This window comes from Apteryx mantelli, chromosome 27 (assembly GCF_036417845.1).
Source record: "Apteryx mantelli isolate bAptMan1 chromosome 27, bAptMan1.hap1, whole genome shotgun sequence".
NCBI classification, from domain to species: Eukaryota; Metazoa; Chordata; class Aves; order Apterygiformes; family Apterygidae; genus Apteryx; species Apteryx mantelli.
Window position 1 is genome coordinate 8127790 of NC_090004.1, and position 25952 is coordinate 8153741.

General features: G+C 49.5%; 1 protein-coding gene across 1 annotated transcript in view; it reads right to left on the bottom strand.

Moving 5' to 3' along the window:
• Positions 1 to 386: 386 nt before the first annotated feature.
• GRIK3 (glutamate ionotropic receptor kainate type subunit 3) overlaps positions 387 to 25952 on the bottom strand; it is a 127077-nt gene continuing 101511 nt past the window's right edge. Inside the window, exons 11-16 of the mRNA XM_067311619.1 lie at positions 21830 to 22053; positions 14380 to 14498; positions 11118 to 11335; positions 2196 to 2418; positions 1743 to 1993; positions 387 to 632 (exon numbers count right to left, since the gene is read on the bottom strand). Coding sequence (XP_067167720.1) covers positions 438 to 632; positions 1743 to 1993; positions 2196 to 2418; positions 11118 to 11335; positions 14380 to 14498; positions 21830 to 22053 — 1230 coding nt within the window. The 3' untranslated portion in view covers positions 387 to 437. The remainder of the gene's footprint in view (positions 633 to 1742; positions 1994 to 2195; positions 2419 to 11117; positions 11336 to 14379; positions 14499 to 21829; positions 22054 to 25952) is intronic.

Genomic DNA, 25952 nt, shown 5'->3' on the forward strand with positions numbered 1-25952 from the left:
TGTTTCTTTTTATTGCCATGCTGAAGAAGCCTTGCTCTGGGGGCTCCTGCTCACCCACCGAGGAGCAGTTTGCCTCTATTCTGTCTTGCCTCCATGTGTTTTCAATATGTAAACATCAGGCTCATGGATGATGGTATGGTTGGATTCCGTGAGGCTTGTAGGATCTAAGCTTTAAAAAAAAAAAGAAAAAAGAAAAATAACAAAAAAGAAAACAAAAGCCCCAAGACCCATGTTACAGTCCGTGCTTTGAAGATCTTGCTTCTATACCGGTGACTGATGCAGTTGCGTTTTAAAGGCCTTGTTCTTGAAATGAACCAAACCAGGCTTTTTTCTTTTTTTTCTATTTTTTCTTTTTTTAATCCTTTCTTCCCTAGTTAAGAGTGCAACCAGCCTCGTCTGCAGCAATTCCTTCCCACCCACCCCCCAGGTCTGACTCCCTATGGGAACACAGGCGTCAATCCGGTGTTGCAAGTCATGTTGTCCTTCCCGGGCAGCCGTCGGTCATTGAACGTGTGCATGTTGATCACCGCATCCGTCTTCACCATGACGGGGGGCTGGGGCTTGTGTTTGACCCGTCGCTGGCAGGTGAGCGACAGCCGGATCTCGTCGGCCATGGCGCTGCAGAAGGAGCGCTGGGGAGAAGCAGGGACAGAGCAGTTACTCTTAGCAAAATATTCGTTAACAACCTCTCCTTGAGCAGGAGGATGGTGAAACTAGACTCTTTGCAGAGGGTAAGCACAAGGTTTAGGCTGCGTTTGAGGCATCGGCTGTGCTTGGTTGGCCTTCAGCGATGCACAGGCCTCTGGTTGACCCTCTCCCCATTAGCAAGGATTGTACCTTTGACATAATAAATTTTGCAAAATAGAAGAGCCACAGGTGACCCCGTCAGAGGGCCGGTGCTCTGTGTGCTCCCTGCTGGCTGTTTGGGAAGGATGCTGGTAGATTTATGTGCTGAGGTTCAGGGGGCTATTGAATCCTGCTGGGTTGCTAGCAGGCAATTTATCTATCCAGTGCATCACACAGTCAGCTTTGATTTCTGGTCGTGCGTATGAATGCGCTTCCCAGTTACTGCGCTGTGACACAAGGAGGAGGGAAGAAACACAAAAGCGGTCTTAGTTCTTGAGCGCTTATCAGCCGCTTAAGGTGGGATGGGCCATTTGCATAATAGTATTGCAAAAAGTGTTGAAAAGTTGATAAAATAGTGTGAGGCTTCCTGACCAGTTCCTTGATGTTCTAGAATAGTCTTCTAAGGGGAGTGGGGACATAAGATAGAGACTTAATATTTCTATGCATAACAAATGTATAAAATACGCAGCACAGTTGCCTGTAACAGTGGTGCCTGGATGTAACAACTCAGGTCCTGTCCAATCCTGACTTCCAGCGCAGCTTTTTGTCCCTGTTTTCTTGACTTGAGGTTGTTCAGAACTACCCCTGCAAACGGTTACTTGTCCGTTTTTAGCCTAGCTGCTGTGGGAACAGGTCGCCCTGGATTAGGCTAGGTACAGTCCGCCCCTGCCTAGGCCAGGGGAGCAGGAAGGAAGGAGCTGTAGGGAAGGGTGTTTCTGTGGTGCCATGGGGGCTTTGCCCCAGTGCGGCTCCCGGCTCGGCACCCACTTGGGCAGCAGCTGGGGCCCCTCCGAGCAGCTCCCTGCCTGCCGTCAGGGTGCAAAATACCCGATGCCTGGAGGGAGCTCGGGAAACCCTGCCTGGCGGTGGGGCGGGGAAACTGAGGCAGTCGATACCTGCTCGCGCTCCGCCGTTTTGCGCAGCTTGTAGATGAACTCCACCATCGCCACGAAGACCGAGAGCACCAAGCCTGCGGCCAAAACGATGAAAATCCCCCCGATGTTCTGGATGCCGAGAGCGCTGGCCTCCTTGTTCTCGTCCTCAGGGCAGCCGTTCCCACGCCACCACTTCTCTTTCATTACGTGGAGCTTGTCCTCCTCTTGGAGCTGGAGGATGGCAATGGTGATCTTGTCCCTGTATGGCGACCCTGGGGAGGGGGAAAGTAGGACAAAAATCGCTTAAGTAGGGAACGTGTCTGTGTCAAGCAGGGCTGTTCAGACCTCTCCAACAGGCTGACAGGGAAATATTTGGAAATACGCTGTTGGGAGTGGGCTATGTCAATCCCATCTGTTGTGTTTTGGTAGCTCCCCTCCTGGGCTGCCTCTGGAAACCCCACCGGTGTCGCTTACCCATGGGAGTGCCGATCCCGTAGCCTTTGGTATCGATTAGCCCTCCAATCTGAGTCAGGTTGCAGTTCCTCTGCGTGATGTACTCGATCGTGGTCGACTCCATCAGCAGGGCGTAATCAGCTGTGAGGGTTCGCTGGATTCCTTCCTCATTATTTTTAACGAGTGCTGTGGGTTTGCTGCTCATGAAAGCCCACATTTTTTCAAAGGTGGAAATTTTGGATTTCTGGAAAAACAATAACCCCCACACCCAAAATAAGAATTAGTCATCTTATTGCTGCGAGAAACACCCCCAAAACCTACTATCTTTATAGTAAATAAAAAATATCAGTTTGAGAACAGGTCATGTGTACAATGAAACTATTATAAATTTGACCATGCCTTAAATATCTCTCTGCTTTTTCTGCCAGCATTGTTTGGCACCAAATTGCCATAACAAGAGAAGATGATTCCTTCATAGTTCATGTTGTGCAAACACTGAACAAAAATACAGTCACTGCTTCAGAGACCTTATATTTTAAGTGAAAATATTCATTTGCATCAATAAGATATGGCAAGACCCTGCCTTGATGCCCTGCAGAACTTGCTGGAGTGACAGGCTATCAGTATATCTGTTTAAACTTATTAGTTTCCTAACCAGAATTTTGTTTATCCTGTAATGTTTCTGCACAATGAGAGAAGACGGAGAACATTTCAGAGGGCATGTTTTTCTTCTTTGCACGCTCTCTATTATATATATATATATCTGTTCTCCAAGCCTTACAAGGAAACATGTCTCCTCTGAGATATGTGCGACTGCCAAACAAATTTAACATATCCATATAAACAGAGGCATAGAAATACTCAAGAAGATTTTGTTACAACTAAAAATAAACGTGGATATTTTTCCACTATCAGGAGACAGTCTATTAGAAAAAGGGGAACGTGTTTTCTAGGTTACTATTAGTATGAATGCTTTTTCATTTTTCATTAGAAATTTTCATTTTTCATTAGGAAACGTGTCGGGTGGGATGATACACAGCTGTTTTGTATTGTTCCATAACATTTTAAATGTACCACTGATTTATCTGCGACCTCCTCCTGCGCTGACTTTCCGTAGCCTGTGTGAAGGCTGGGAAGCTGCCGCAGGAAGAGGCGCGCCGGCTTTCTCCTAAATAGCTGCTGCCTTGGTCGCTGTATTCCCGTGTGCGAGTGCAGCTCGGATCGAAATGCTCGGGCTGGGTAGCAAGGCAGCTCGGCGGCAGGAGCGTGGATTTTGCGGAGCAGCCCCGTGAGGTCGGCGTGCAGCGCGGCCGCGGCTCCGGTGTGTTCCCATGTGCCCAGGCCGCGTGTTCCCTGGCTTCGTTCCACGCGGTGCTGTTGGGAAGCAGCCGTTCCCTTCCCGAGTGATACGTGCTTGTTTGCCCCTGCCTAAACTGGCCGCTCTGCGCGGTGGATGCGTGCGCTCGTTCAGCCGGGGAGTTAACGGCGCTGGGCAGCGCCTGTCGCAGGCTGCTGCAGCCCCGTGGCGCCGTGTCCGACGCCAGCCACGCGAACGGCCCTGCGCTTCGGGCCTCATCGTGCCGCCGCTGCAGCGCTTCCTCGGGGAAATCCCCGCTCCAGATGGACATCATACGGGAGCGGGAAGGAGCTGCTGTCGCTTGTCCTTGTTTAATTCTAAAGGAAACGCAGACCCGACGGACCTGGCGATGCCAGGATCGCCTCTCGGCGGCGGTGCCGAGAAGGCAGGCCGAGCTTCTCCCGGGTGCGGGCAGGTCCGGGGCAGGGCGCTCGCCCGGGGCCCCGCGAGGTCCGGCTTCGCCCGAGCTGTTCCCCCCGCGGATGCAGCCCGAGGGAGGGAACCGGCGCGTCGCTCCTCTCCGCGTCCCGCTGCGGCTGGGACGGCGCTTGGGTGTCGAGGCTTGTGGTCGTGCTGCTGCCTGCGCCTTTGCGAGCCGTTCTTTTCTGCCGAAATTCTTGTTTTTCCTAGATCTCCTTTTTCCTTCCGATTTAGTAAGAGGCCAGCGTAGTCAGCCCAAACATCCTCCCCCACAACACCCCTTAGCAAAAGCCTGAAGCTGGACTGATAAGTCTCTGTGCTTTGCCTAGAGTAAAGCTAGTGGCTGCAGGAGGAGCTGCGCTCTCTATTCTAGCTGTCTTTTATATTCCTTTTATGTTTGTGCTCTTATATTAAAAAACAAGAAAACACAAAAACACAAATAACAGGGCATGGAGCCCTAGCCAATCTCAACTGCTGTTATCGCATCTCCCCCTCATTTTTTTGGTACCACTTAAAAGATGCTAGCAGAGGTTTTTCTGATTAAAAACTCTATAATGCATGGTAAATTAATTAAAAGATATAGTTAAAATGAAAAATCCCTCATAATATTTTATATTTTAAATGCTTTACCTGTCCTCCTCCTTTTTCTATATGTTCAGTGAAAGTTGAACAGTTTTTATGGCAGTTGTCGTGTAACTTAACATCCCAAATTTGGTTAGTATTGGGCAGTAAAAAAGGCTATTTCTCTGTCTTTAACCCTGTTGGCTCATTCTCCTGACTCAAACATCCATGGACTTATTTCTCCTCAGTTGAAATTCGTGCTTGCTATAATCCACTTGATGAACTCGCTGTGGTGGAGGTTCTGGGGCAAACTCCATTCGAGAGGCAGGATAATCCCCCTCACTTGAAAATCTGGTCCAGTGCCTGCAAGGTAGATTTGTGGCATCTGTCAAACCTCAAAGAGCAGCAAGAAATGTAGCCTCCAAAAGGATTATTAAATATCTGTACATTACGATGAGTAATTGAAATGAATAACGTACTGGACTTGCTGATAACGACCTGTTTAACATTTATATAGTTCACATCAGAGGCCTCTGAGTTCACTAGCTCTCCCTTGCTCTTTCTCTTCCTGCACTTAATGCTCCTTGGGTGTTGACACAAAGCTCTTAAACAACATCAGCGTTCTCCCAGTTTAAAGCATAGAGCAAAATAAACTGGCAAAAAATCAATAGGCTGCATTTAGCGAAGCTAATAGGACTCGCATGAGCCACGGTAGCTCTTCAGGCAGCTTAAATTACATGAGACAGGGCTCCCTGGAACAGAAAAAAAACACTTTTCTCTTCTTGAATCACTCCTTTTGACCAGCTGAAAGGAGTTGGTTGTGTTTGGAAGTGCCAGGAGGACCCGCTCTTTCTCAGCTCCTGCAGCCCCCTGCTCCCCCCGCAGCAAGATGCCACTGGTGGCAACGGCCTCGTCGCCCGTAAGACAAGGACGTGTTAACTCACGCTAGCAAGGACAGGCCAAACCTGTGGCGAAGGCAAGGCAGCTGGACCCGATTCTCCGGTCAGGGCAATACCTGGCTCCTCCCAGGGGATTTATTTCGTGTTATTTCTTTAGCTCGGCTAACCTGAGATAACGGCACTCCTCCTCCCAGTGCAAATTCACCAGCTGTAATCCTCGGCACAGCACTAGCAGTTTGATAGATTTGGCTATTTGTTAAAAGTCCAATTTTAAAGCAATTGTCAGTCACCGTGAGAGCACTCATCAATCAAAACCGCGGGCGCAGCTGCAGCGCGGGGTGTACGGTGCCCTGACTCGCGCCTAAATCCTGACAGCCCCGACCACAGCGCTTTTTTCTTATTATGAGAAAAAGTTGTTACTTCTAGAGAACTAATTGCTGCAACTGCACCTTTTTCACATTTCCTGGAAGGATTGGCTAAGGCAGCAATTTTACAGCCACAGGGACCTAACCTGCCCTTCCCTCCTCTCGGGTGTGTCAGCTGTGCTCCAGAGAAGGTCGTTGAGTTATGGGGAATTGGATGATGTCACCTGAACATAAATTCAAATGAGCAAAAACTTATTAGGCACAATAGTTTGGTAGTAAATAATAGTAAAGAATGCACATAATTGTGTTTATCCCCTCTGATTTTATATATTAAGTAATTTACCTTAAAAAAATCTTTGGGATTAATTACTGGTTTGAACTGATGTTTGCTGTGCAGGGGCTGGGTGCAATTTTTTTGTATGGAATCACCATTTTACTTATGGGCTGCATTTTTATGAATCTGAAACGGTGGCCAGGAGAGGCCACCCTGGCCCCCTGCGCCCTCTGTGCGGAAGGGGACAACGAGGCAGAGCTTCCCCCAGGTTCCAGCTCCACATCCCCCCCGAGACCTCAGCTCTGCTGCAAAAGGTGGAGGAGAAACTGCTCAGTCGCTCTGGAGCATCGGGATAAGGAGACAATCACCCGACACCGACTCCTTCCCGACAGAGAAATCCCGGAGCATTTTCAGCTCCTGAGCATTTGGAATGATGGAGATTTTTGCTAATAAACGAAGGCAGTAGTTTAATGCTGCTAATCCATCCAGCCACAGTGCACGTCGGGGGGATCGTGTCTCTGGCTCACACCTCTCCCCCGCCTCCTGCGAGTGAAGCTGCTCCTCGTTTTGGTCAGGGCAGGTAACACCAAAGCCTGGTCCAGGGGCTCCTGCATCCCGATGAAACCCTGCTTCAGTTGGGAAGGAAACACGTGTGTGAGCAGCAGCCCCTCCGAGCGCAGCAATCACGGGGGGTGCTGAGAATGCCTCCGAATTCGTCCTTTAGAGTCAGAGCTCAGAAGCTACCTTTAATAACAGTGTTTCAAGACCAGTCACCCAAATAAATTAATGGAATAGTTTAGAGGAGCCACTATAGGCGTCTTGCCAAGACATATATGCTTTTTTATCAGTGAAATTGGCAAGAAAGGAACTTGCAGGCTTGCGATTTTCAATTCCAGCCTGTACGAAAAAATAAATTGATTTTCACCAACTGAAGATACTTACTCTTGAGGATTTAACATTTCTGTACAAGTGAATATATATGTACGCACACACTCACACCCGTACTCCAAACTGCACATTAAACCCAGCGTTTCTTCAGAGAGAGGCAGCATCCTTCACGAGATGTGAAGGATTTTTGGCACGATCCATAATGGAAGCTAGATGCTGTTCCTAAATTAATTGATCTGCGTTTATTCCTGTAACCCAATCTGCGTTCCCAGGGAATAAATAGCTTCTCAAACGTTCTTTTCAAGGAGTCAAAAATCTGCCACTACGGCTACTAAAACTCTCACTTCTGATTTGTTTGCTGTAGGTAGCTAGGTGAGCCTCGCAGGCAAAAGGCCTTTAGGAGGACAAGGTCACACGGGCTTGAATCAACAGATAACTTCTACAGCGGCTTCAGTGAGCTTTGTATGAGCCCTCAACCATCCAGACCCCTGACGCTAGGCAGCAACTTCGTTTAACGTTTGGGGAAATCTTCTCGGAGGATGGTCTGGGAGGCATTTGCCTTCCTCTTCATCCCATTCCCTACGGCTCCTGGACTGTGCTTTCCTCGGGGGAGAAGCGGTCTCTCCTGTGGTCCTGTATCGTGCGTTGTCACCCGTTCCAGAGCCCCGAAGAGCCGTGGGCCCGCGTGAGGTGTCGCCTCTTAACGCAAGCGGCAGAGTTCAACGTCAGCCCTGGCCGGCCGCGGGATGAGGAGGTGCACAGGGCCAGGCGGCTTTTAATGCTGAGCACGGAGAAAGGAAGCGATGATCGTTGTGGATAATCCATGGAACGGGTACAGCGGGGGGTTCCTGATGGGGATACAGCAAACCACAGGCATGCTCGGCCGCCAGCTGTCCTGCGTAGGGGTCTGCGTTTCCTGAGCAGAGCGCAGAGCTGCCACAGCAGCCGGCGTTGGGCTTGGCGTCTCCCGCGAACCTCCGCTGAGAGCCGAGCAGAGGCAGGTGTCGCGGACGGAGTCTGTGCGCTTCGCTGTGCCGGCAAGCCCGTCCCATCCGGAAGGAGCCCAGGTCTCAGCAGACGCGATAGGTACCCGCGCAGGCAGCTCGGTCACTGAGTTACCCTGTTCTCTGGACCTTTGCGCTGTTTGACAGATGTCCCCGCGAAGACGGCGCTGGCAGAGCAGCTGTACCGAGATCACTGCAGCGTTTGCCCTGTCATTTAATGAAGATCTGGCTGAGGGGTGGGGGGAGATTCTCCCCATCATCGAACACGCGCTCCTGTATTTCCCTTTACGTGAAGGATAAATGAACATAGCATCCCACATGAGCACTCTTGCTGCTCCAGTAATTGAAATGCTTGTCAGAAGGGACATCCCTGATAATTCATCTCTGAACAACAACAACAATAAAAAAGAAAAAGGAAAATACACTGCATAAATAAACCCTGCCAAATGCCTGTTAGAAGCCTGAAGAATGGCCCTGATGGAGAATGATATGAAGCAATAAAGATACTATGTCCTTCATGATCTAAAAAAAAGGCAGAGTTTTTTTTTATTTCTATATAAAATTCTTATTGGAAAGAGTAGTTAAAACACTACAGTAAAAGTCAGTCTTCTCTTAATAGCTGTTCTAGGTTTATATCGCTTTTGGAAGGTAATACAATGCATCTGCCCATGCCAAAGACAAAATTGCATGCACCAGCTCCATTGCAAAAAGCAAGCTAATCAGTGGCAACCTGCTATTCCATGCCATATCTGCATTTCCCAGGATTAATTAAAGACCAAACCAAACAAAATCTTCCATGTTTCCTTACCAATCTGTGTTACTGCTTGTCAAAATAAGCATGGGGTTTGGAAAGAGTAATGGCTTCATACCCAAGTCATAGCCAAGAAAAGTTATAGATCTGCAGAAAAATGCTGTGTTCTTTCTTGTTATTAAAATTCAGCACATTGGCTGCCTTTAATGAGTCTTGGCAATTAAACTGCTGACTGCCTAATCTAGCTGCCATTACACTGCAACTATTCAACTTATTGCAGTATTGCAGATAGCTCACGCTTTAAAAAGCGGGTTGTGTGTCACGTGTTGGCCCATATATTTCCTTTTGCATTAGGATGACGTGAGAGGGAAGGAAAATGCCTTGGTGCAGCTTGGCAGAGGGGTGGCGGGGGGGCCCCATACTCCTCCATCCAAAGGGCTGGAGCAGCTCGGGCTGAGAGCAAAGGCTCTTTTGTGCTAAGAAGAAAGAGCAAATTGGAGCAGCTTTTTGGGGTGCGACTGTCCTGTCCTGCCGGTGCTCCTGCCGCTGTGCTGGCAGAGCTGGGGGGGGACGGACGGACGGACAGACCCCTCGCATCCCTGCTGCATTGCTGCCGGCCGGCGGGTGCAGGGAAAGGTGTAGCGCGAGGCCGTGGCCGCTGTCCATTGACCGTGCCGCAGCCAGGCCCGTGCCGGGCTCTGCGCTCCCGCGCTGGCATTTCCTCGCCCCTTGCTGCTGGCCGGGGCCCCGCACGGCCTGCCTAGCTTATTGCAAAGCCTTTTCTGGAAGGAAGGTTTTTAAAATTCGTTTTTAAATTTAAATTCCCCTCCAAGCCTTGTGTTTGCCAAGATGATCGTTCCTTAGATTAATCGCCCTCATTTCTATTCCTTCATTCCCTCCCTCTTCTTTTAATGTGTATTTTTACAGCCCAGCTGTGGTTTCAAAGGTCTTTTTAAGTCTCAGTTTCTTTTCATGTTTGAGGCAATAGTGAAATACGAATTCTCTTTGCACCCTCCTCTGCGCTGTTGGTCGACTCCTGAAATTAATAGTGCTTCAGCAGAAGACCGTGGTGTGTCGGACGCGTCGGTGGCATTGCCCGCGCGGCTTTGGAGGCGCAGTCCGGCGAGCTGAGCTGGGCGCGGGGCTGGCTGGAGCGTCAGGAGTCGGAGAGGGGCAGCTTCCCCGTGCTCCGGCCTCGGCCGAGTGGCGGCTGGTCCCCGACGCTGGCTATCCCGCGGGCGCTCGGTGGCGTGGAAGGCGCCGCGGTTCTGTTATTTCCCTAACGAATGTGTCTCTGGAGCTGCACGTTCTTTAACGCGCTTCATACGCAAAAGTGGAAACTACTTACTCCTAGTCTCTTTGACTCCAAATTAAAGTTTCTCTGGTATTTCTTTGACTCCAAGTTACTCTGATAGGTTTTTTCTCTGTTATATTTGAACATAAGTAAGTAACTTTTTCCATCAGATTATTTATGCTAATTAATCTCTGGTTTATAAGGGATGTAATTCTGTTTACGTATATCCGCTGTGCTGTAATCCTGGTACCAGTACAAGATCTTTCATTTTAATCATCAATACTAATAAATGCCAGACAAGCCCCATATCGAAATAGACAGATGATGACCAAAGAGTGAATAAAAACAGTGAAGAAAAAAGAATAAAAAGTAAATCTTTCTCTGCGTGCAAGCCTTGCCTTTTCTCAGCATCTCTGAGAGAAGATGAGCATGAACAAAAAATAAACCCAACACCTAGTTTGAGCTGTTTGCTTTTTTAATCAGTATTATCCATTGTGGGCTTTTTGTTTCCTCCTCTTTGAATTGTGCTGGCTAATTAAACTTGATTACAGTAATGCGAATACTTGAAGGAAAAGAAAGGTATTTCAGCTGTAAAAAAAAATACTGGTCAGGGAGCACGCTTTGCAGCATCCGTACAGTTTGAGTTGCAGTTTTTGTTTGTTCTCGCCTCCGCTCGGATCCCAGTGTCCCTGCAGGGTGATTAGATCAGCCGGGGGCTCCTTGGGGTTGGTGCTGCAGCGGGTGAGATGTGGAAGCGTGCAAGATACCTGGGGAATGTGTGATTTTTCTGTAGGTCTTTAATAGGAGATACACCTGTCCTGCTGTGCCTAACGCATGCTACATTTCAGCGTACCTGATCCAGTATGGGGTACAGTAAACTGTAAAATCAACATAATAACTGAGACTTCTGTTAGCAACTGGAAAAGGGGATTTAGTCGTGATGTGAATCTAGGTAAGCCACACTGGTAGGGACAAAGTCTAACCAAAGAGGCAAGACGGACACAGCCTTCTTGTAAGGAGAAGCAGTGGTGGCTTAATAGGCTTTTTGTCTTGTTTTTTGTTCTCGCTCCCGTTGGTCTGAGAACGTTGCGTCTCTGCCTGGATGGCAGAAAGCCTGCGCTTGAGCTCACCTTGAAGAAGGTCATAGTAGCTCCGTCCTTCACTGCTCCGTACTCTATTTTTGTCTGCTTTGCCAAGTCATCTGCCGAGTCGATGGGGGATTCCATCCTCTCCACAGTCAGGAAGGCGGCGAGGTTGGCCGTGTAGGACGAGATGATAATTAGGGTGAAGAACCACCATATGCCACCAATGATCCGTGTAGACAGCGCTTTGGGCATCAGCTCAGAGCCTGGGGTGGGAGAAGGGTGGAAAAGGAAACAGAGAAAGGACCCATTTTATATACGTGTATGTACATTATATATATGCACATACATATATGTGTGTGTGCATATGTATATCTATATTTCAAGGACTAGGTTTCACTTTCAAACTGAAACAGCTATGCAATTAAAGCCAACTGTTTTAGAGGCAAATTATCCAGACATCTTGCGTGCAAGGAAATCAGTGGGTTTTTTGTAGCATTTGCAGAAAAAGCTTCTCCCTTTATTGCTGACCTTGGGTACAGTGCACAATTTACAGGAAACATTCAAACTGAAGTAATTAACTAGGCTGCTTTTATGAGATTTAAATAGCAAGCCATTTATGAACTTTTATGAGTGTTTTGTTCTGCCATTTAAAAAGTGCTTTGCTTTTTTATGGATTACTTTTCAAAGGATTGACTCTAGGGATTGTGTTCAAATACATAAGGTTTAAAAAAAAAAAAATCAAACAGTGAGAGAAAGGAACTATCAGGGTCCAGTACTTTGAATAGCAGTTGGAAGTAGGGAAGCAGGAGATGTTGCAGCATAAAAGGTGTAACAGGTCTGGAACGACTTTTATTGAGCAGACATGAAGGACTAAATGGGTTGTGCTATTTTTGTAATCGCCCAAGACACTTTTTAAAGCCGGGAAAGAGCTTTGAGTTTGAAACAACTGTATTCAGAGGATTTATCCAGCCTGGAATTTGCAACAAAGATTGGGCTTTGCAAAGCAATTTAAACAGCGTGGCATCAAAGCATAGCATGGAGTGCAGCTTTTCTGCTATCCGAGTGCAGCAAGGAAGCACCAGGAAGCAGAGAAGCTGTGGATTTTGAGGGTTGTTTCAGTGCTTGTCAAGATCCTGCTCCTTTCCCGTTCTGTCTCTTGCCCTTTGATGCATTGGAAGGTGTGATATCAGTCTGGCTTTGAAATATTTTTCTTCTTAGATGCAGAATAGAGTTAAAAAGCATGCAGCTCTTTTCATTTATGAGCATCTGATAAGAGGATGATTCATCCTGCTAAACCATCTTGCTGGGAGCTGTCACTGTCCATCAGGGCGGCCGAGATCTGGGAAGAATCTTTAATAAATGCTGTAGCTGCTGTAGCAGCAGGACGAGCGCAGAGCAGTATTATTGTGAATGCTGCCAAGCTGATGCTACGGTCCTTTTACTCTCTGTCTATAATGGCTAATACACGATAGAATTAGTGAGACAAATGTTTGACATTTTCCGCTTATTGCTATTCCTGAATTTTCTGTAATAAGATCATAGTTGAATTTTGTTCCTTATTCAGAATTACTCACAAGTTCACCTTCTGCTCTTTTCCTAACAAACCTACTCTGTTCCATTCACGTATCTGATTTCTAAGGTTCCTGCCACTATGGTGTCTTACAGCAGTAAAACTTGAAACGTTTGCTCCAGCACGGAGCGACGGCTCCAGGGCTGCTTGCAAAAGCTCCTCGCAGCCCGCTTTGCCGCGGCAGCTTTGTCCTGCTCTGGGGAGGGTTTCACGACCATTTGGCAATGTGCACGGTGGCCAGACGAGGATAAAGATAGGGATGGATCACAGGGCAAGCAGCCTCTTCCGTAAAGCTGATCTAAAATAGAGCGAGTCAGGAGAGAGATCCCGAAAAGGTGCCTCATGGGGCCCTCCGTGAGCAGGTGTTCGTCCCTGCGCCCGCAGCAGCGTGCGCGTGGATGCACCAGCCCTCCGTCGGCTCGCGCCGTTTCCAGACAGCGCTCGCTGGAGTTGCTTCTTCCGACGCCTGCTGAAGCGTGCGCACGTCGTTAATGGTAATTATTGCTATGTTGTAGCGTGTGTGTGCTGGCACCAGCTGCAGCTCGCGGTCCCCTGCCCCACCGGGTGAACAGCCAGCCTGTCCCCGTGGCCGTGGGGCGAGCTGCTGCTGCCGGGGCTTTGACCCACCATACGTGGAGGGCACCAGTAGAGGCAGGTGCCAAAAAAAAAGGCTGAAAGCGAGGCTCATTTGCTGAGATTTCCATGGAGGACAGGGCTTTGTCAGCTCTGCCTCTCTCCAGGGTGCAGACTTTCCAGAGAAACCACATGTCTTCCAGCGGCAGAAACATTTGGCTTTAGATGATCTCGAATGGGGGATGAGCACTCTTCGTTGCCTCGCCCTTCAAGGGCTGCATAACGTGCAGAGCGACGTTCCCAGTCTCTCTTGTGCCGGAAAGGCAGTCAGCCAGATCCGGCCTGCTCTCTGGAAGAAATCTGATGTTTTCTTGGGAGAAAAAACCTTGGATGCCTTTTCTGGGGCGCCTCAGAGAGGGCTCAGCCCTGGTGCCTATCCTGTTTCTCCATCCTAGCCGTGCGGGCGAGCCACCATGACTCGAATGGATGTCTACGCGAAAATGAAATTCAGAGCGTTGAGTGATACCAATACACAGTCACCAAGACGTCCTGAACTCCGGATCGCAGCTGGTTCCTGCTGATGAGATTAATTCTTAGAGCTGTTTATCTCATTAACCCTTTTCTAGCCTCGTTCCCCCCGCACGGCTGAGTGCGTCCGCACGCGTACAGGGCCCGGGGCTGCCTGCCGGGCGCCGGCTCCCCGGGGAGCTGCTCCGTTCGGAGCAAGCCGTGCGCGTGATACGTCTCAATCAGGGAGAGCAGCGGGGAGACGCAGCCTTCGCAGCGCGGCGGGTCCCCGGAGCAGCGGAGCTGCCAGACGCGCGCTATCTCCCCTCTCCCACAGCTAGCTGCCTTTCCAGCGAGGAGACAAAAGCCGGCGTTGACAAGGGCTTCCGTAATTGTTGGGAGATGCCTCGCCGCTGGCCCGCGCCGGTGCTGTCAGCGTGCAGCGACACGGCCCCGCTCCCCTGCGCGTGACAGTGGGGAGAGGGCTGGCAACGTTATTCTTTCTGCTGCAGCTGCTTGTTTTTGACAGGCACAAAGATGTTTTATCTTGCTCCTGTCACAAATAAAACTTAAACTTAAAAGGCAACAACAAAAGGTCTGTGTTGGAGAAAAGGCAGGAGGGCGAGTGGGTGGGGAGGAGGCAGGGAACCACCGTACCTTGCTGCATCAGCGCTCCCATCCCAAACCAGAAGCTGTTCAGCAGGGTGAAGTTGTTCTCCACGATGTCTGAGCCAGGGTTGCAGGGATGAGCATCGTACCACTCGTATGGGCTGAACCTGCGGCCGCACACGGAAAGCGAGAGCTCGTTAGTCGGGATGTGGCATGAAAAGACCCTAAAGGAACATGAGACAAAAAGCTGTAATGCATCTTGTAATGCTGTGAGGGGCTGCTGACCCCTCAGTTGTGCGGCTTTTTAAAGAAAAAGACAAATTCAGCCCAGATTTTCAAAAGTGACCAGCGTGGCTGCGAGCCCCACGTCCTGCAGTGCAGACAGCAAGGAGACCTGGGAAAGCAGCTCCCGATGAAGTGTGCCAGGCTGCTCCCCAAAGCCTTCAGTCGCTTCTCATCGTCTCTGCAACACGTCACACGACAGCAACAGGGGCACACGACTGTGGGATGGGACGCAGTACCGACACAAATCTCTAGCCTAGGACACAATGGTACCATAATGCAGGAAAAAAACGCTATTTTCTGTTGACCAAGGAAAGACAAATAGGGACCTAAGACCTAGCTAAGACAAATGAATTACAGCGTTTTAAGGGACTCTTTCCATAGCACACATAGGGATCCGTGCAAGATGCAACTACAGTGAGAAGCAGATTTTTCCACCAACCTGTCAAGCAGAAATCCTGCACTGTGAGAGCACTATCACAGTGGAAATTGGTGTGGATTCACCGTGGAGTCCTTACTCGCAGTAAGCGCTAGGCATAGCTGTTCAATACATTTTCTGCCAGTTGTCGCGTGCTGCGGTGGTGATGCAGCGACAGCTCGCGGATTGTCCCTCTTTGAGACTAGTTTTGGGAACTGGGGGGTAGCTCCTTTCTTCAGTTTCCTGGACAGCCCTGTAGCTCTTGGACAAAACCGAGGGACTTTTCTGTGATCATCTCTCTGCAAATCCTGCCCAAGATTGGTAGGCAAGCACAGCCTTGAATGAAGCTCATTTTGCCAGAATCTGGGGAGGATGCTCAATAGGAGAGATGCTAATATTTTTAGAGCTGTTTGTTTATGTTTTCTAAGAATCCCAAGTTTTGCAGAGACTAAATTAAAAACCTAATTGTTATAATTGCTTTTGAACCAGGTATTAATTATCATCTCTATTTCCTTCTGAAATCCCTGTAGCTTCACAACAACCCTTTCTTGAAGCCCAACCTGCAGTTTGTATTAGGAGGTATTTCTCTAATTCTCTGCCAGCCATGCTGCTATTCAAGGAGATCTCTTGTCGTTTAACTTTGCGGGGGTCCTCAGTCAGACAGATGTATTTGGACAAAAGAGCAAAACTCTCTCCCAGATGCCTCTCCTGGCACAAAAATCTCCCCCAAACAACTACCCCTAACTTCTGCTCTCTGCACAGGACTTCTGGTTTCAGTCTTAGAAAAGTCCATTCTGAGTACATCCATGCTGCCTTCTGCTGCCGTTTCCCCACGCAGGATACGGGGTAGCAGTCTCTTTGGCCATGCCTCTCCGGAGGTCCCGCTCTGCAGCTGGGGCCATTGCCTACCATGCGTTTCCGGAGTGCGGAAGCAGGGAGGTCTTGGTTTGGCTAAGATTGCACCCAGACAGCCTTGCTCGTTCGTCTGGGTAACAGCCAGTCTGTTCTTACTGCCACCTCCCTCTTCTTTTTAAAAGAAGAAGAATCGGAAGGGAAAAGCAAAAATTAGGCAGAACTTAAACTTGGCTTTGTATGCTGTCCAGTCCTTTAAACTTGCTGTAAGTTTATGCCAGAAGCGTGTAGAAGATGGTGCCTAAGCCCTGTCTGTTGAATTAAGCCAGAGTTCAAGAATTAGATGAAAACTTTCTCTGCCGATGGAAGAGGAATTGGTAGATCAAATGAGCCTGACAAGACACACTGAAGGACTTCAAGGTCTCTGAGTGAGAACCTACTGGTGCTGCTCGAATTACAGAGAAACATTCAGAAAACTGCAAAGCAGAGGCAGAGTCTTCGGTGCTTGAAAAGCTGGAGGGACCATTAACGGAAACGGAGGTATAATGAGGGAACAAGTGAGTGGATCTCATTGACCCCGTATAGCTGGAGCCACAATAAATGGGGGCTGTTCAGGCTTCACCTGCTGCTGGCTTCCCTCTTCCTCACGTGCAGAACAGGTTCTGAGAAATATGTAATCAAAAACTGTAATTATTTTCTTGTCTCTTCTTTGGCCTTGTTGGCAGGGAAAGGGGAGCATTTCAAAGAAGGTTTAGTAAAAAGATAAAGTCTAACACAAAGTACTTTTGAGCCTATATTAATGTATCTCCAGAGAAGTCCTTTATGGGTGACCAAGTGCTTGCTATGATTAAAATGCCTGTTAAGCCCCCCAACCCCCTGTTGTGCCCCAGCTGGTGATGGGTTGTAATTTGAAGGCCAGGTGAAGCTGGGGACAGCAGGTGACAATTCCAGGAAAGGGCCAGCTTGCATTGCACCACCTGGCAGATTGCCCCATGACGCCGTGCAAACTGCTGCTGTTTGCAGCTCTTTGGGGGCTGGCGGGGCTGCGAGCAGAGGCTCCATCAATAAGCAAGAAAGACCGATTAAAAGAGGAGATGGATCAAATACATCCTCTGCCTGCCTCTAAATAGTCCCTAAGTTGGTTAAAGTGACATTGACCTATGGTTATAGCATCAGCAGAGGACTCTGGTGCCTAGTTCAGAAGACTCATGTCTCTGAATTAAGGCTTTGCTGTTTTGACTGTGTTTTTCTCCTGAGGATTGAGTTTTAGAGGTTCTCCTGGGGTCAAGAGCAGATATTGTTTCCATTACTACTGAATGCAATAAATATAACCCATATTTTCCTTGGGAAATCTCTTGCTCTGTGTGTTAAAGGATCACTCCTGCACAGTCTTAACTACACTGAATACTTGATGTTATTTAAAGGAGCATCTGAAGGCAGAAGAAATGGCAGGAGCAAAACATGCTAGTTAGAAAATGAAAGAAAAAAAAACTGTAATTGCCATTTTTTTCAGCCAAAAAGTAGTCTGATAGGGGAAAAAAATGCTACATTACATTGTAACTGCTGTGATGTAACTAAGACATTAATTTTGCTGCAGAACAGCTCATTTTATCAGCGTAAAGAAGAATGAAAGAAGCTGAAAACTAGAAAAAGAAAGCAATAAAAATTAAGGGAGGGAGAAATGGCCATTAGCTGAAATAGCGCTCCGATGGGGGCCCGCCGAAGCACTGAGTTGACGTTACCCTGCTGGAAGGGAGCCAAAGAAAGTCTTAAGGCTAAATTCACTGCGTGACCGTGTTTTTACCTTCCTGCCCGCCCCTGCTGTGGCCGGGCCCTGGCATGAGGTGGGAAATCTGGGTGTCCCCATTGCTGGTTTCAGGCCCAGGCCGCTCGGCTTCAGCACAGACATGGGAGAAGCGATCCAGCCTGTGGGGCAGGAGCCGGGTCCCTGAGCAGCCCCGGGCACGGACGAGACCCGGGTCCTGGCCCCGGCCGCTGTGCCGAGGCAGCGCTGAGCGGCCGAGACGTGCCGCGGCGAGCGCAGCGGAGGAAGGACGGGACTGCCCTCGGGATCGAGCCCCTGCCGGGCCGGGCTGGGCTCAGGGGAAGCGGTTTGCTGCCCGTCGCGGCCGCGGGTGCAAGGTGTTGCGGAGCTGCAGCGGTGCTGACAGCTCTTCTCCCATTAACCCCGTGGTAATTACCGTGCTGGTCTTCGCCATCCGGAGACATGTGCTGTTAGACTGCGCTAAGAAAAGGAGGGAGGCGATAGGGTGGTTAATGCTAATTAATGGCATCCAGGGAAGTTTTTCAGGGGTGGTCTCGGTTCCAAGGAGTCCTGGAACGCGCGTTCGAGCCGGGGAGCTCAGAGCAGGACCTGTTTCTGCCGGCTGCGCGAAAAAATGATTTTTATGGGCTCTGAAAACAAACAGAAAAGCTTCAACTGTCTGTTTGTTCCCTTTAAAAGTACAACGATGAGTTTCCTGATGCAAAGCAGCCCTTTGCCTGCCACGGCCGCACGAACCAGCCTGTGCTCGGCTGCCGCCCTGCAGCCTGCGGAAGCTTTACGGATTCTTTCCCCTTTCGACCCAGAAGGAAGCCGCAGCGGAGAGAGACTGAGGCTCATTTCAGGCCTCAGAATGAAGCAGAACCGGGGGGCGGATGGGGCGGCTGGACAGACGTCGCTGCCGGCGGCCTGCCCGGTGCCGAGCCTGCGGTCCGCAGGCCCCTCTCCTCCCCACTGGCAATTCAGATTTTCCTCTCTGTAAAAGGGGATTTTGGGATGCTTTCCCATTGGGGTGAGTCAGTCTGTCCTAGCATTTCCTTGGACCTTTCCTCAGTATTTACTGCGGTGACTTTCATGTTTAGCTTTCCTCTGTGCATTTAACATGCTTTGAAAGCAGGATCTGGATAATTCAGGCTGGCTTTGGTCCTCCTGTGAGTAGGGAAAAACAAGCTCATAACAATAAAGTTGTATTTGAATTCCAATTCCAAGCTGTGCAAGCAGTCTAATACTTTATGGCATTACCGCCAAAATGCATTATGGCAGCAGATCCCATGTAGCTCCGTTCTGCATGCTTATCAGAGACACAAAGTGGAGACGTTCTATTAATCATCACAATATTTTTCCTTTTCGTAATTACCTTGGGTTCATTTTCCCTGCTGAGAGTGTCTGGTGCCTTCTCTCTCTGGCAGAAGCAAGGCATTAAGGACCTCATCCCGCTCCCGCTGTAGCCGCTGACAGTTCCCAGCGCCTCCTGCCCAGGCAGCACGAACTGGCAGCAACGCTGGGCCAAACCACCCCGCGTTTTCGGCGGCCGTGGTGGCTCGCCCAGCAGTGCCGGGGGCTGGATTAGTGCTCTCGGTGTTAGACTCTTCCTCTTTTGGAAAGCATGATAACAGCAAGCGTTACGTTCCTGCGTGCTGAAGTGAGCTGCCGGGTCCCTTTTCTGCCTGTGCTGCGGTAGCCCAGGCTGGTGTTCCCGGTGGGCACTATGGGGATACAGCGTAGAAACTCGCTCCTGCTCAAAGAACTTCTGCTTAACCTCAGCAGCGTGATTGGAAATCTGGTGCGCGAGTTAAAGATCTCTATTTGATGGAGATGCGTTGCAAAGAACAGGAAGGAGAAGGGTTCCAGTTTAAAAGTGAATGGTTGGGGCCTTCTGCGTCCTTTTGGTCTGGAGCGCAGCCTCCTGCTTTGCGCCTCTGCGGAGCAAGCGTCGGGCGACGGAGCCGTGCCGCCATCCCCAGGGCTCTGGGGGGTGCAAACACTGTCTGCTAAGCAGAGTTCTCTTTGACAACTGCTGTTATGTATAATTAGGATATTACACACTAAACTCAGGAAATCATTTCTGAATGCCTTCAAGGACCTGATGGGTGTTGAAAATTGCAGCTTGGTTGTAACATGACAGTTAATGGGTTCTGGTTACTGCGGTTTCATGTTTAGTGTTGCCTTCCAATATCTGATTGGCGTTAGTGGATTAGATAGAAGCTGCTTTCCGAAGGATGCTCTCAGAGAAAACACAGCACATGGGCCCTTGGGGAAGGGGCCTGCGCAGAGCCCTGGTCCTGCCAGGCACGGGGGTCAGGCAGGGAGGTTTCGGAGGGCACCACTGGCGTAGCTCGCGCTGGAAGGCAGCGAGAAATGAGTGTCTAGCTGCAAATTGTGCTTAGGAAACCTCCCCAGGCATCGTGTTTACTCAGAAATACTTAAACATGCAGGAAGCCGAGCAATTACAAATGAGCTGACTGGGGTGCTCACCCGGAGGAGGGAGGGCCGGGGGGTGCTGCACCCTTGGGGGGGCCCGTGGGTCGTGGAGAAGGGCCCAGCACCCGCGTGCTCGGCCGGGGAGGGCTGCTGCCCAGCGGGAGGGACGCAAATGCTTTGTTTTGGGTTTGAAAAGGTAGAGTCACGTATTCAAAGCAGCCCTGGACTGTGCATCTCATCAAAGACTCTATGAAATTAATAACACATGCAAATATATGTAAATTCTGCTACTTTTAAATATTGAGGTTTTAAACATGCTAATTAGATGCGTGTTAATTTTTGTAAACAGATACATTGTTAGGTCCGTAGCAATGGGTTCTCCATTCTTTTGATACACGGGCAGGTTTGTGGGGAGCTTTGCTTGTGGAGGATTCGGAGACAGGAGCTGGAAATGATGAGGGACAAGGAGAGCTGTGTGTCTGGGGCACAGCAGAGACTGGGGTCCCTCTGGAGAAGATGGGTGAGAAGTGACCTAACTGAAGCCTGAATAGTGATGAATGATACAGAGCAGGAAGACGAGGTGCCCCATTACCCTTCATCATACCAGGGAGACGCCAATGAAATGGAAAGGCAACAGGCTTTCTAAAACCATAAAAGGAAAAGCACATTTTTTAATTCCTTTTTTCTGAACGTATACTTAATTTCTGGAAGTGCCTGCCCTGATGTGTCGGAGGCTGACATACGTATGTTTATAAGGCAAACATGCACAACTGCACTTAGTATGGTAAAGTAGTACAAAGGGTATGACACCAACTCTAGCTAGCAGAGAAGAAAACAGATTTCCCCTTGTGGATAGCCCACCTTTAATTTTCACTACAGGGTTTATATCACCTCTCAGCCACTCTGAGATACAGATCCTGTGCTCAGCAGCCTGCTGCCCTTTGGCAAAATCCATTTCAAAATCTCTTTGTTTCCAGTTTAAAAGGGAGCTCCTGTGTGCTGAGGCCTTAAAATAAAAACCCTCATGTAGAGCAAGCTACCAGCACTGAGCCATTATGCCAAACCTGGAGTGCGGGCGAGCCCTAACCTTAATGGGATCTCAATGCGCAGAGCAGGCTCCACCTTGCAACATGCGTGAGGGTCCAACCCCACGGCAGCGAGCTGGAGACCCAGCGAGGCCTCCTCTTCCTCCCAGCAGCAAAGCAGCTTGCTCAGCTCGGAGCGCGACCCGCCAGCAAATAAGTGCACGAGGCCTCAACCAGCAAACCTTGGCAGTGCCTTTGCTCGGAATGGAATAAGCAGAGTAAATTCATTGATTTGAATGCACAGTGTATAACCTGTGTACAGAAGGTCAAAACTAGACCCATTTTAGCTTAATACTTGCAGAGTAACACCGCATTTCAGCAAAAAGCCATTTGCACTCTCTGCAAATCATGACAAACCATAAGAAACTATGCTTCATCTAATGCTTTGATTATCCCTCAACAAGCAGGGTAGAAACAGAGCAGCAGTCTGACAATCACGAGCAACCCCACGCTAGCAGACCAGCCTGCCTTTGGGTAATGGACCAAGAGTAATTTCATTAAGGAAACAGGTTTAATGCCTAGGCTCCCGCTGGGTGGTGAGATCTCTGCGACACACCAGGCAGCAAAATGCTTCTGAGCATGGGGAAAGCGCCTTGTCGCAGGGCAGCAGATGCGGCGCGAAGGCAGGCTGGTGGCGTGGCCTCGGAGGCCCCTTACCTGGCTATGACAAAGAGCACGCAGCTGACGCCCAGGTAGGCGAGGAGGATGTACATCCAAATGTCGGGAGACAAGGGGTTGAGGAAGGAAAACACGCTGGGGTTGGTCCCGTTGGGCTTCCGGTAGAGAATGCTGACCCCCAGGGTCATGAAGGGCTTGGAGAAGTCTATCGCTTTCTCCCGCACGTGGGTGATGGTGAGAGGAGCAACGGCCAGGTCAGCTTTCTGTGCAGCAGCACCGAGGGAGAGAGACACAAGGAGAAAGAAAGAAGCTGTTAGAAACCTGACAGAAACCCTCTGCCTCCCTAGCACACCCCGCGGGGAGGTCGAGCTTGTTCTTGGCACAAGAAAGCAGCTCACGGCAGAGCCTTCCCGAGGCAGGAGCCAACGCTTGTCAGGCTGCTCTGCTCCTCCTCGCCAAGCTAGGCAGGCCAGCCGAGCTGGTTTGACTTCCAGCAGAAGTACCCCAGGACTGTGAGGTTGGCTGGATCCACATTTCCCGGCTCTATTCGAATGCAGTATCTTCCCCAGACCTCAAAGGGCTGCGTGAGCACCCCCCGCTGCGGCTGGTTCCGAAAGCACAGCAGAGAGCAGGCTGCAAGCATTCAAAGGTTTAATCCTTGCTGCCTTCGCCTGGGAGCTACAAAACCCAGCAGGACCAGTCCACAGGGAGTCAGCCGTTTCTCTGCTCCAGTGCCATCCTTTCCTCCCTGCTCCTGTCCCCCCAATTAGCAGGGTGCAGATAGTTTGCCAGAGCTCAAAGCAGAAGTCAGGCAAAGGTGTGAGGGTTACTCTGAGATGAGGCTTGCTTGAAGGAAGATGAGATGGAGGGGAAAAAAAATACAAAGAGAGGGAAGAGAAGGCTGGGCAGCGTACTCTAGCCATTGGTTTAGGTTTTTCTTTTCAGTACATCCAGCTGGAATTAGGTGTGAGGTGCTTACAGCCCAAGCTGAGGTGCCCAGACGGATCACACAGGACCTCATAGGCAGGAGTGAAGCCCAGGGCTTCTACTGAGCTGCACTAGGAGCATCTGAAGTCTTACGTGTGCGTCTGGAAGGAGAAGCCCAGCGCACGCTGAGTCCCAAAGAGCCCGTTGCCTGGCTGGACTCTGCCCCGTGCACAGCACCTTTCCCCCCCGGCACTCATAGTGCAGCGTTCTCCATCCATGCCCGTCCCGGCACAGAGGCGCTCGGGTCCCCGCTGCGGCCAGGGCGGGCGCAGCGTTGGCTGTGCCGGCACCCGGAGCGGGATGGGCAGCCTGGGGAGTGCTGTGCTGAGGCGCAGGTTTGTAACGCGGCTTCGTCTTGCTACGCTTCCATCAGAGTTAACAAGCCCTAGGGGAAACCCTGTTCGTTCAGGATTTCAGGCACTTTTTTAAGGTTTTTTTAAATGCATCTAAGGACTACCTTAGTGACAGCCGCTTTACTTAGGGTTTCCAAATCACTCTTTTGATATCATTGACTTTAGAGGAAATGTAGACACATAAATTATCTTGCTGACGTTGAGCTGAACTTCCCCCTACTGTAGGTGCTTAGCATACCCATGCAAGATTTATTTAACATCTGGTTCTGAAAATTAAAATACTAAATTAACCATGGGAGATAATTACCTAGAGATATAGTGGATTTGTCTTTACTTGCAACCTTTAAATCAGTATTAGCTGTTATGCTAGAACATGCTTTACTTGAACAGAAATTATAGGTTCACTGTAGAAAGTGGTGAAGATCTGTGGCCTGTGCTGAGGAGAAAGGTCAGACTAACGGTCTCTTTTGACTTTAAAAATCTGTGAAGAAATCCAGTGGAAGATTTTTAAATACAGGGATCTGTTTGGGGTTTTTTCTATAGCAAGAGCCTGTACAAGAGCTTTTATCCATAACATGCAAAACAAATGGTTCTCCTGTCCAAATAACACAGTTTTAGAGGTCTTGAACAGAAGAGTTTCAAGAATTTTCTAACAAGGGCAAAAATGTGTATTTTCTTCTAACATGGTTTTAAGTTGAGCTATGGTTGCTTGAATGTTCCCAAACCTTTCTTTGTCACTTTCCAAATGAAAATAGAATTATATTTTTAAATCAGCTTAGTGCAGAAAGTGCCCATTTGAATTGCTGTCATTTGTCAAAAGTTAGAGAAAATAGAAACAAGATTTTCCCAGGGAGACAGTTTGTGCCGGCCGGGGCTATGACATTGACGACAACTGAAGGGCAGCTGGTGCTGACTGTCCGGCTTGAGACAGTGGAGTCCTAGATCTCCGAAGCAGAGTTTGCATCTCCTTTATATATCCGTGGCAGAGCATGCGAGCAGGGTGTAGCTCGGTCACTAGGCATCTCCCCAAATGAGAGGAAACTTGGAAATTTTGGCTTATGAGTCTCAAAGTCACAATGCAGAAATGGCAGAGGAAAGGCAGAATCTTAGCTCCTCCATCGCTTCTCTGTGCGTGTCGTGACTCTAACAGCGGTGCCTGCAGAAGGTGTTGAAGGATTTGGCTACTGATTTTTCTGAAAAAGTAAATAAATGAACAATAACTGCTTGTCTGAAAGATCCGAGGCCAAATATGTCAAAATGGTATAGAAAGCTGAATAACAGTTAGAAATTTATGCTTTAACACAGAAAATGAAGAGAGAAAAATCTGCATGGATGCCTGAGGACCAAAATGCTTTTAGCGCAGAAATAAAATTTTACTGTGTCATTTCAGCAGCTCCTGTGATTTGATCGCAGCTCCACGTCCTTGGCAGTCAATGTCGCGCACAACCAGAACGAAGCCCGTGTTATTAGGGAGCCCGATCTGGTGGCGTGTCCGGAGCTATTAAAGGCCTTATGGGGCTGTGCTCCGATATACTTTCTGTCAATGCAGATTTTTCTGAAGGTGGCCTCTAATTACGGATTTGCTGACTGAGAGGATCTAAATCAAACGCCGCCAAGGGTGAAGCCTGCATTTGTCAGGCTCTGATGTTACGGACCAGGGAGTCGATTACCAGGCCCCGAACACCGCCTCCACTCATCCCCGACTTTTATGCTCTTGCACGATAAGATGGCTTTTTATTAAAAATGAGGAATTATAGCAAGTGCCAGTGGCTTAAGGCTCAGATCCAGCAAAGCCACTTAAACACATGCTTATGTCTTACTGGCACTTGCATACACTCCAAATGTTATGTGTGTTTCTAAGTGTTCTGCTGAATTGAGGCCAAAAAGCTGAATTTTGCCAAGCCGGCTACCCACCAGATGAAGGCACTTCTCTAATGCACCTTTCCAAGGGTTTGGATCTCCTTATTCGCACGGTGGGTAACAGCATTTTAGCTATGGTGAAACTGATGCAAGTTCACCAAGCACACGTGGATGGAGGATCGCATTCCCTGCAGAGATATTGGTCTGTTATCAGAAAACGTGAAGTCTCTCTTCGGGTTCTCAGTTTTCACGGGAATGTTGCCTGTCGGTCGGAAAAACCCTTGCGCAGGCACGGGCACAGCGGAAGCCCTGCAGACCCGCCACCGCCGGAGCGGAGCTGGTGGCAGCCGCTCACAGCGGAGCCGACACAGCATAAGCACAAGCACCAGGGTAAATATTTATTCAAGAAAATAAGCTGCCTCAGTGCTTATTTTGCCAATCTGAGTTAGGTATTTATATAAACTAATTATGTTTGTGTTGACTGATAGACAGGTAAATAATGCATATTTTATTTATATAATTAATTGTTGCTCAGGTGTCTGGCAGCACCGAAATGTTGAGCCTTCGGTCTCTTTTGCCACAGCTGTTGTTAGCGGCGCGGCCACAATGTTGGTTCTGCTTTTCTGCTCCCACCGTCGTTGCTGAGGTCCCATCGGGGTCTGGTCCCGCTCCGGCTGCCCTGACCCCCGCACCCTCCTCGGCCTCGCGGCCCTGCCTGCTGCCTTCCTCCCGAGCTCTCCCCCTGCCTCCTTGGCCGCCCCGACGGAACTACCCGCTGCTCGGTCCCGGCAGAGCCGGAGGCGTCTCTGTCTAAGCCGGAAGATCCGCGGGGCGAGGGCTGCGCCTTCCCCCGCAGCGGCCTCAGCCCGGGGCATCCCTGGGCGCTGCACGGCTGGGCGGGAGAGCGCTCGGCAGGAGGAACGTCAGGGCAGGCCAGGGGCCGTCCCGAGAGCTGCTCAGCG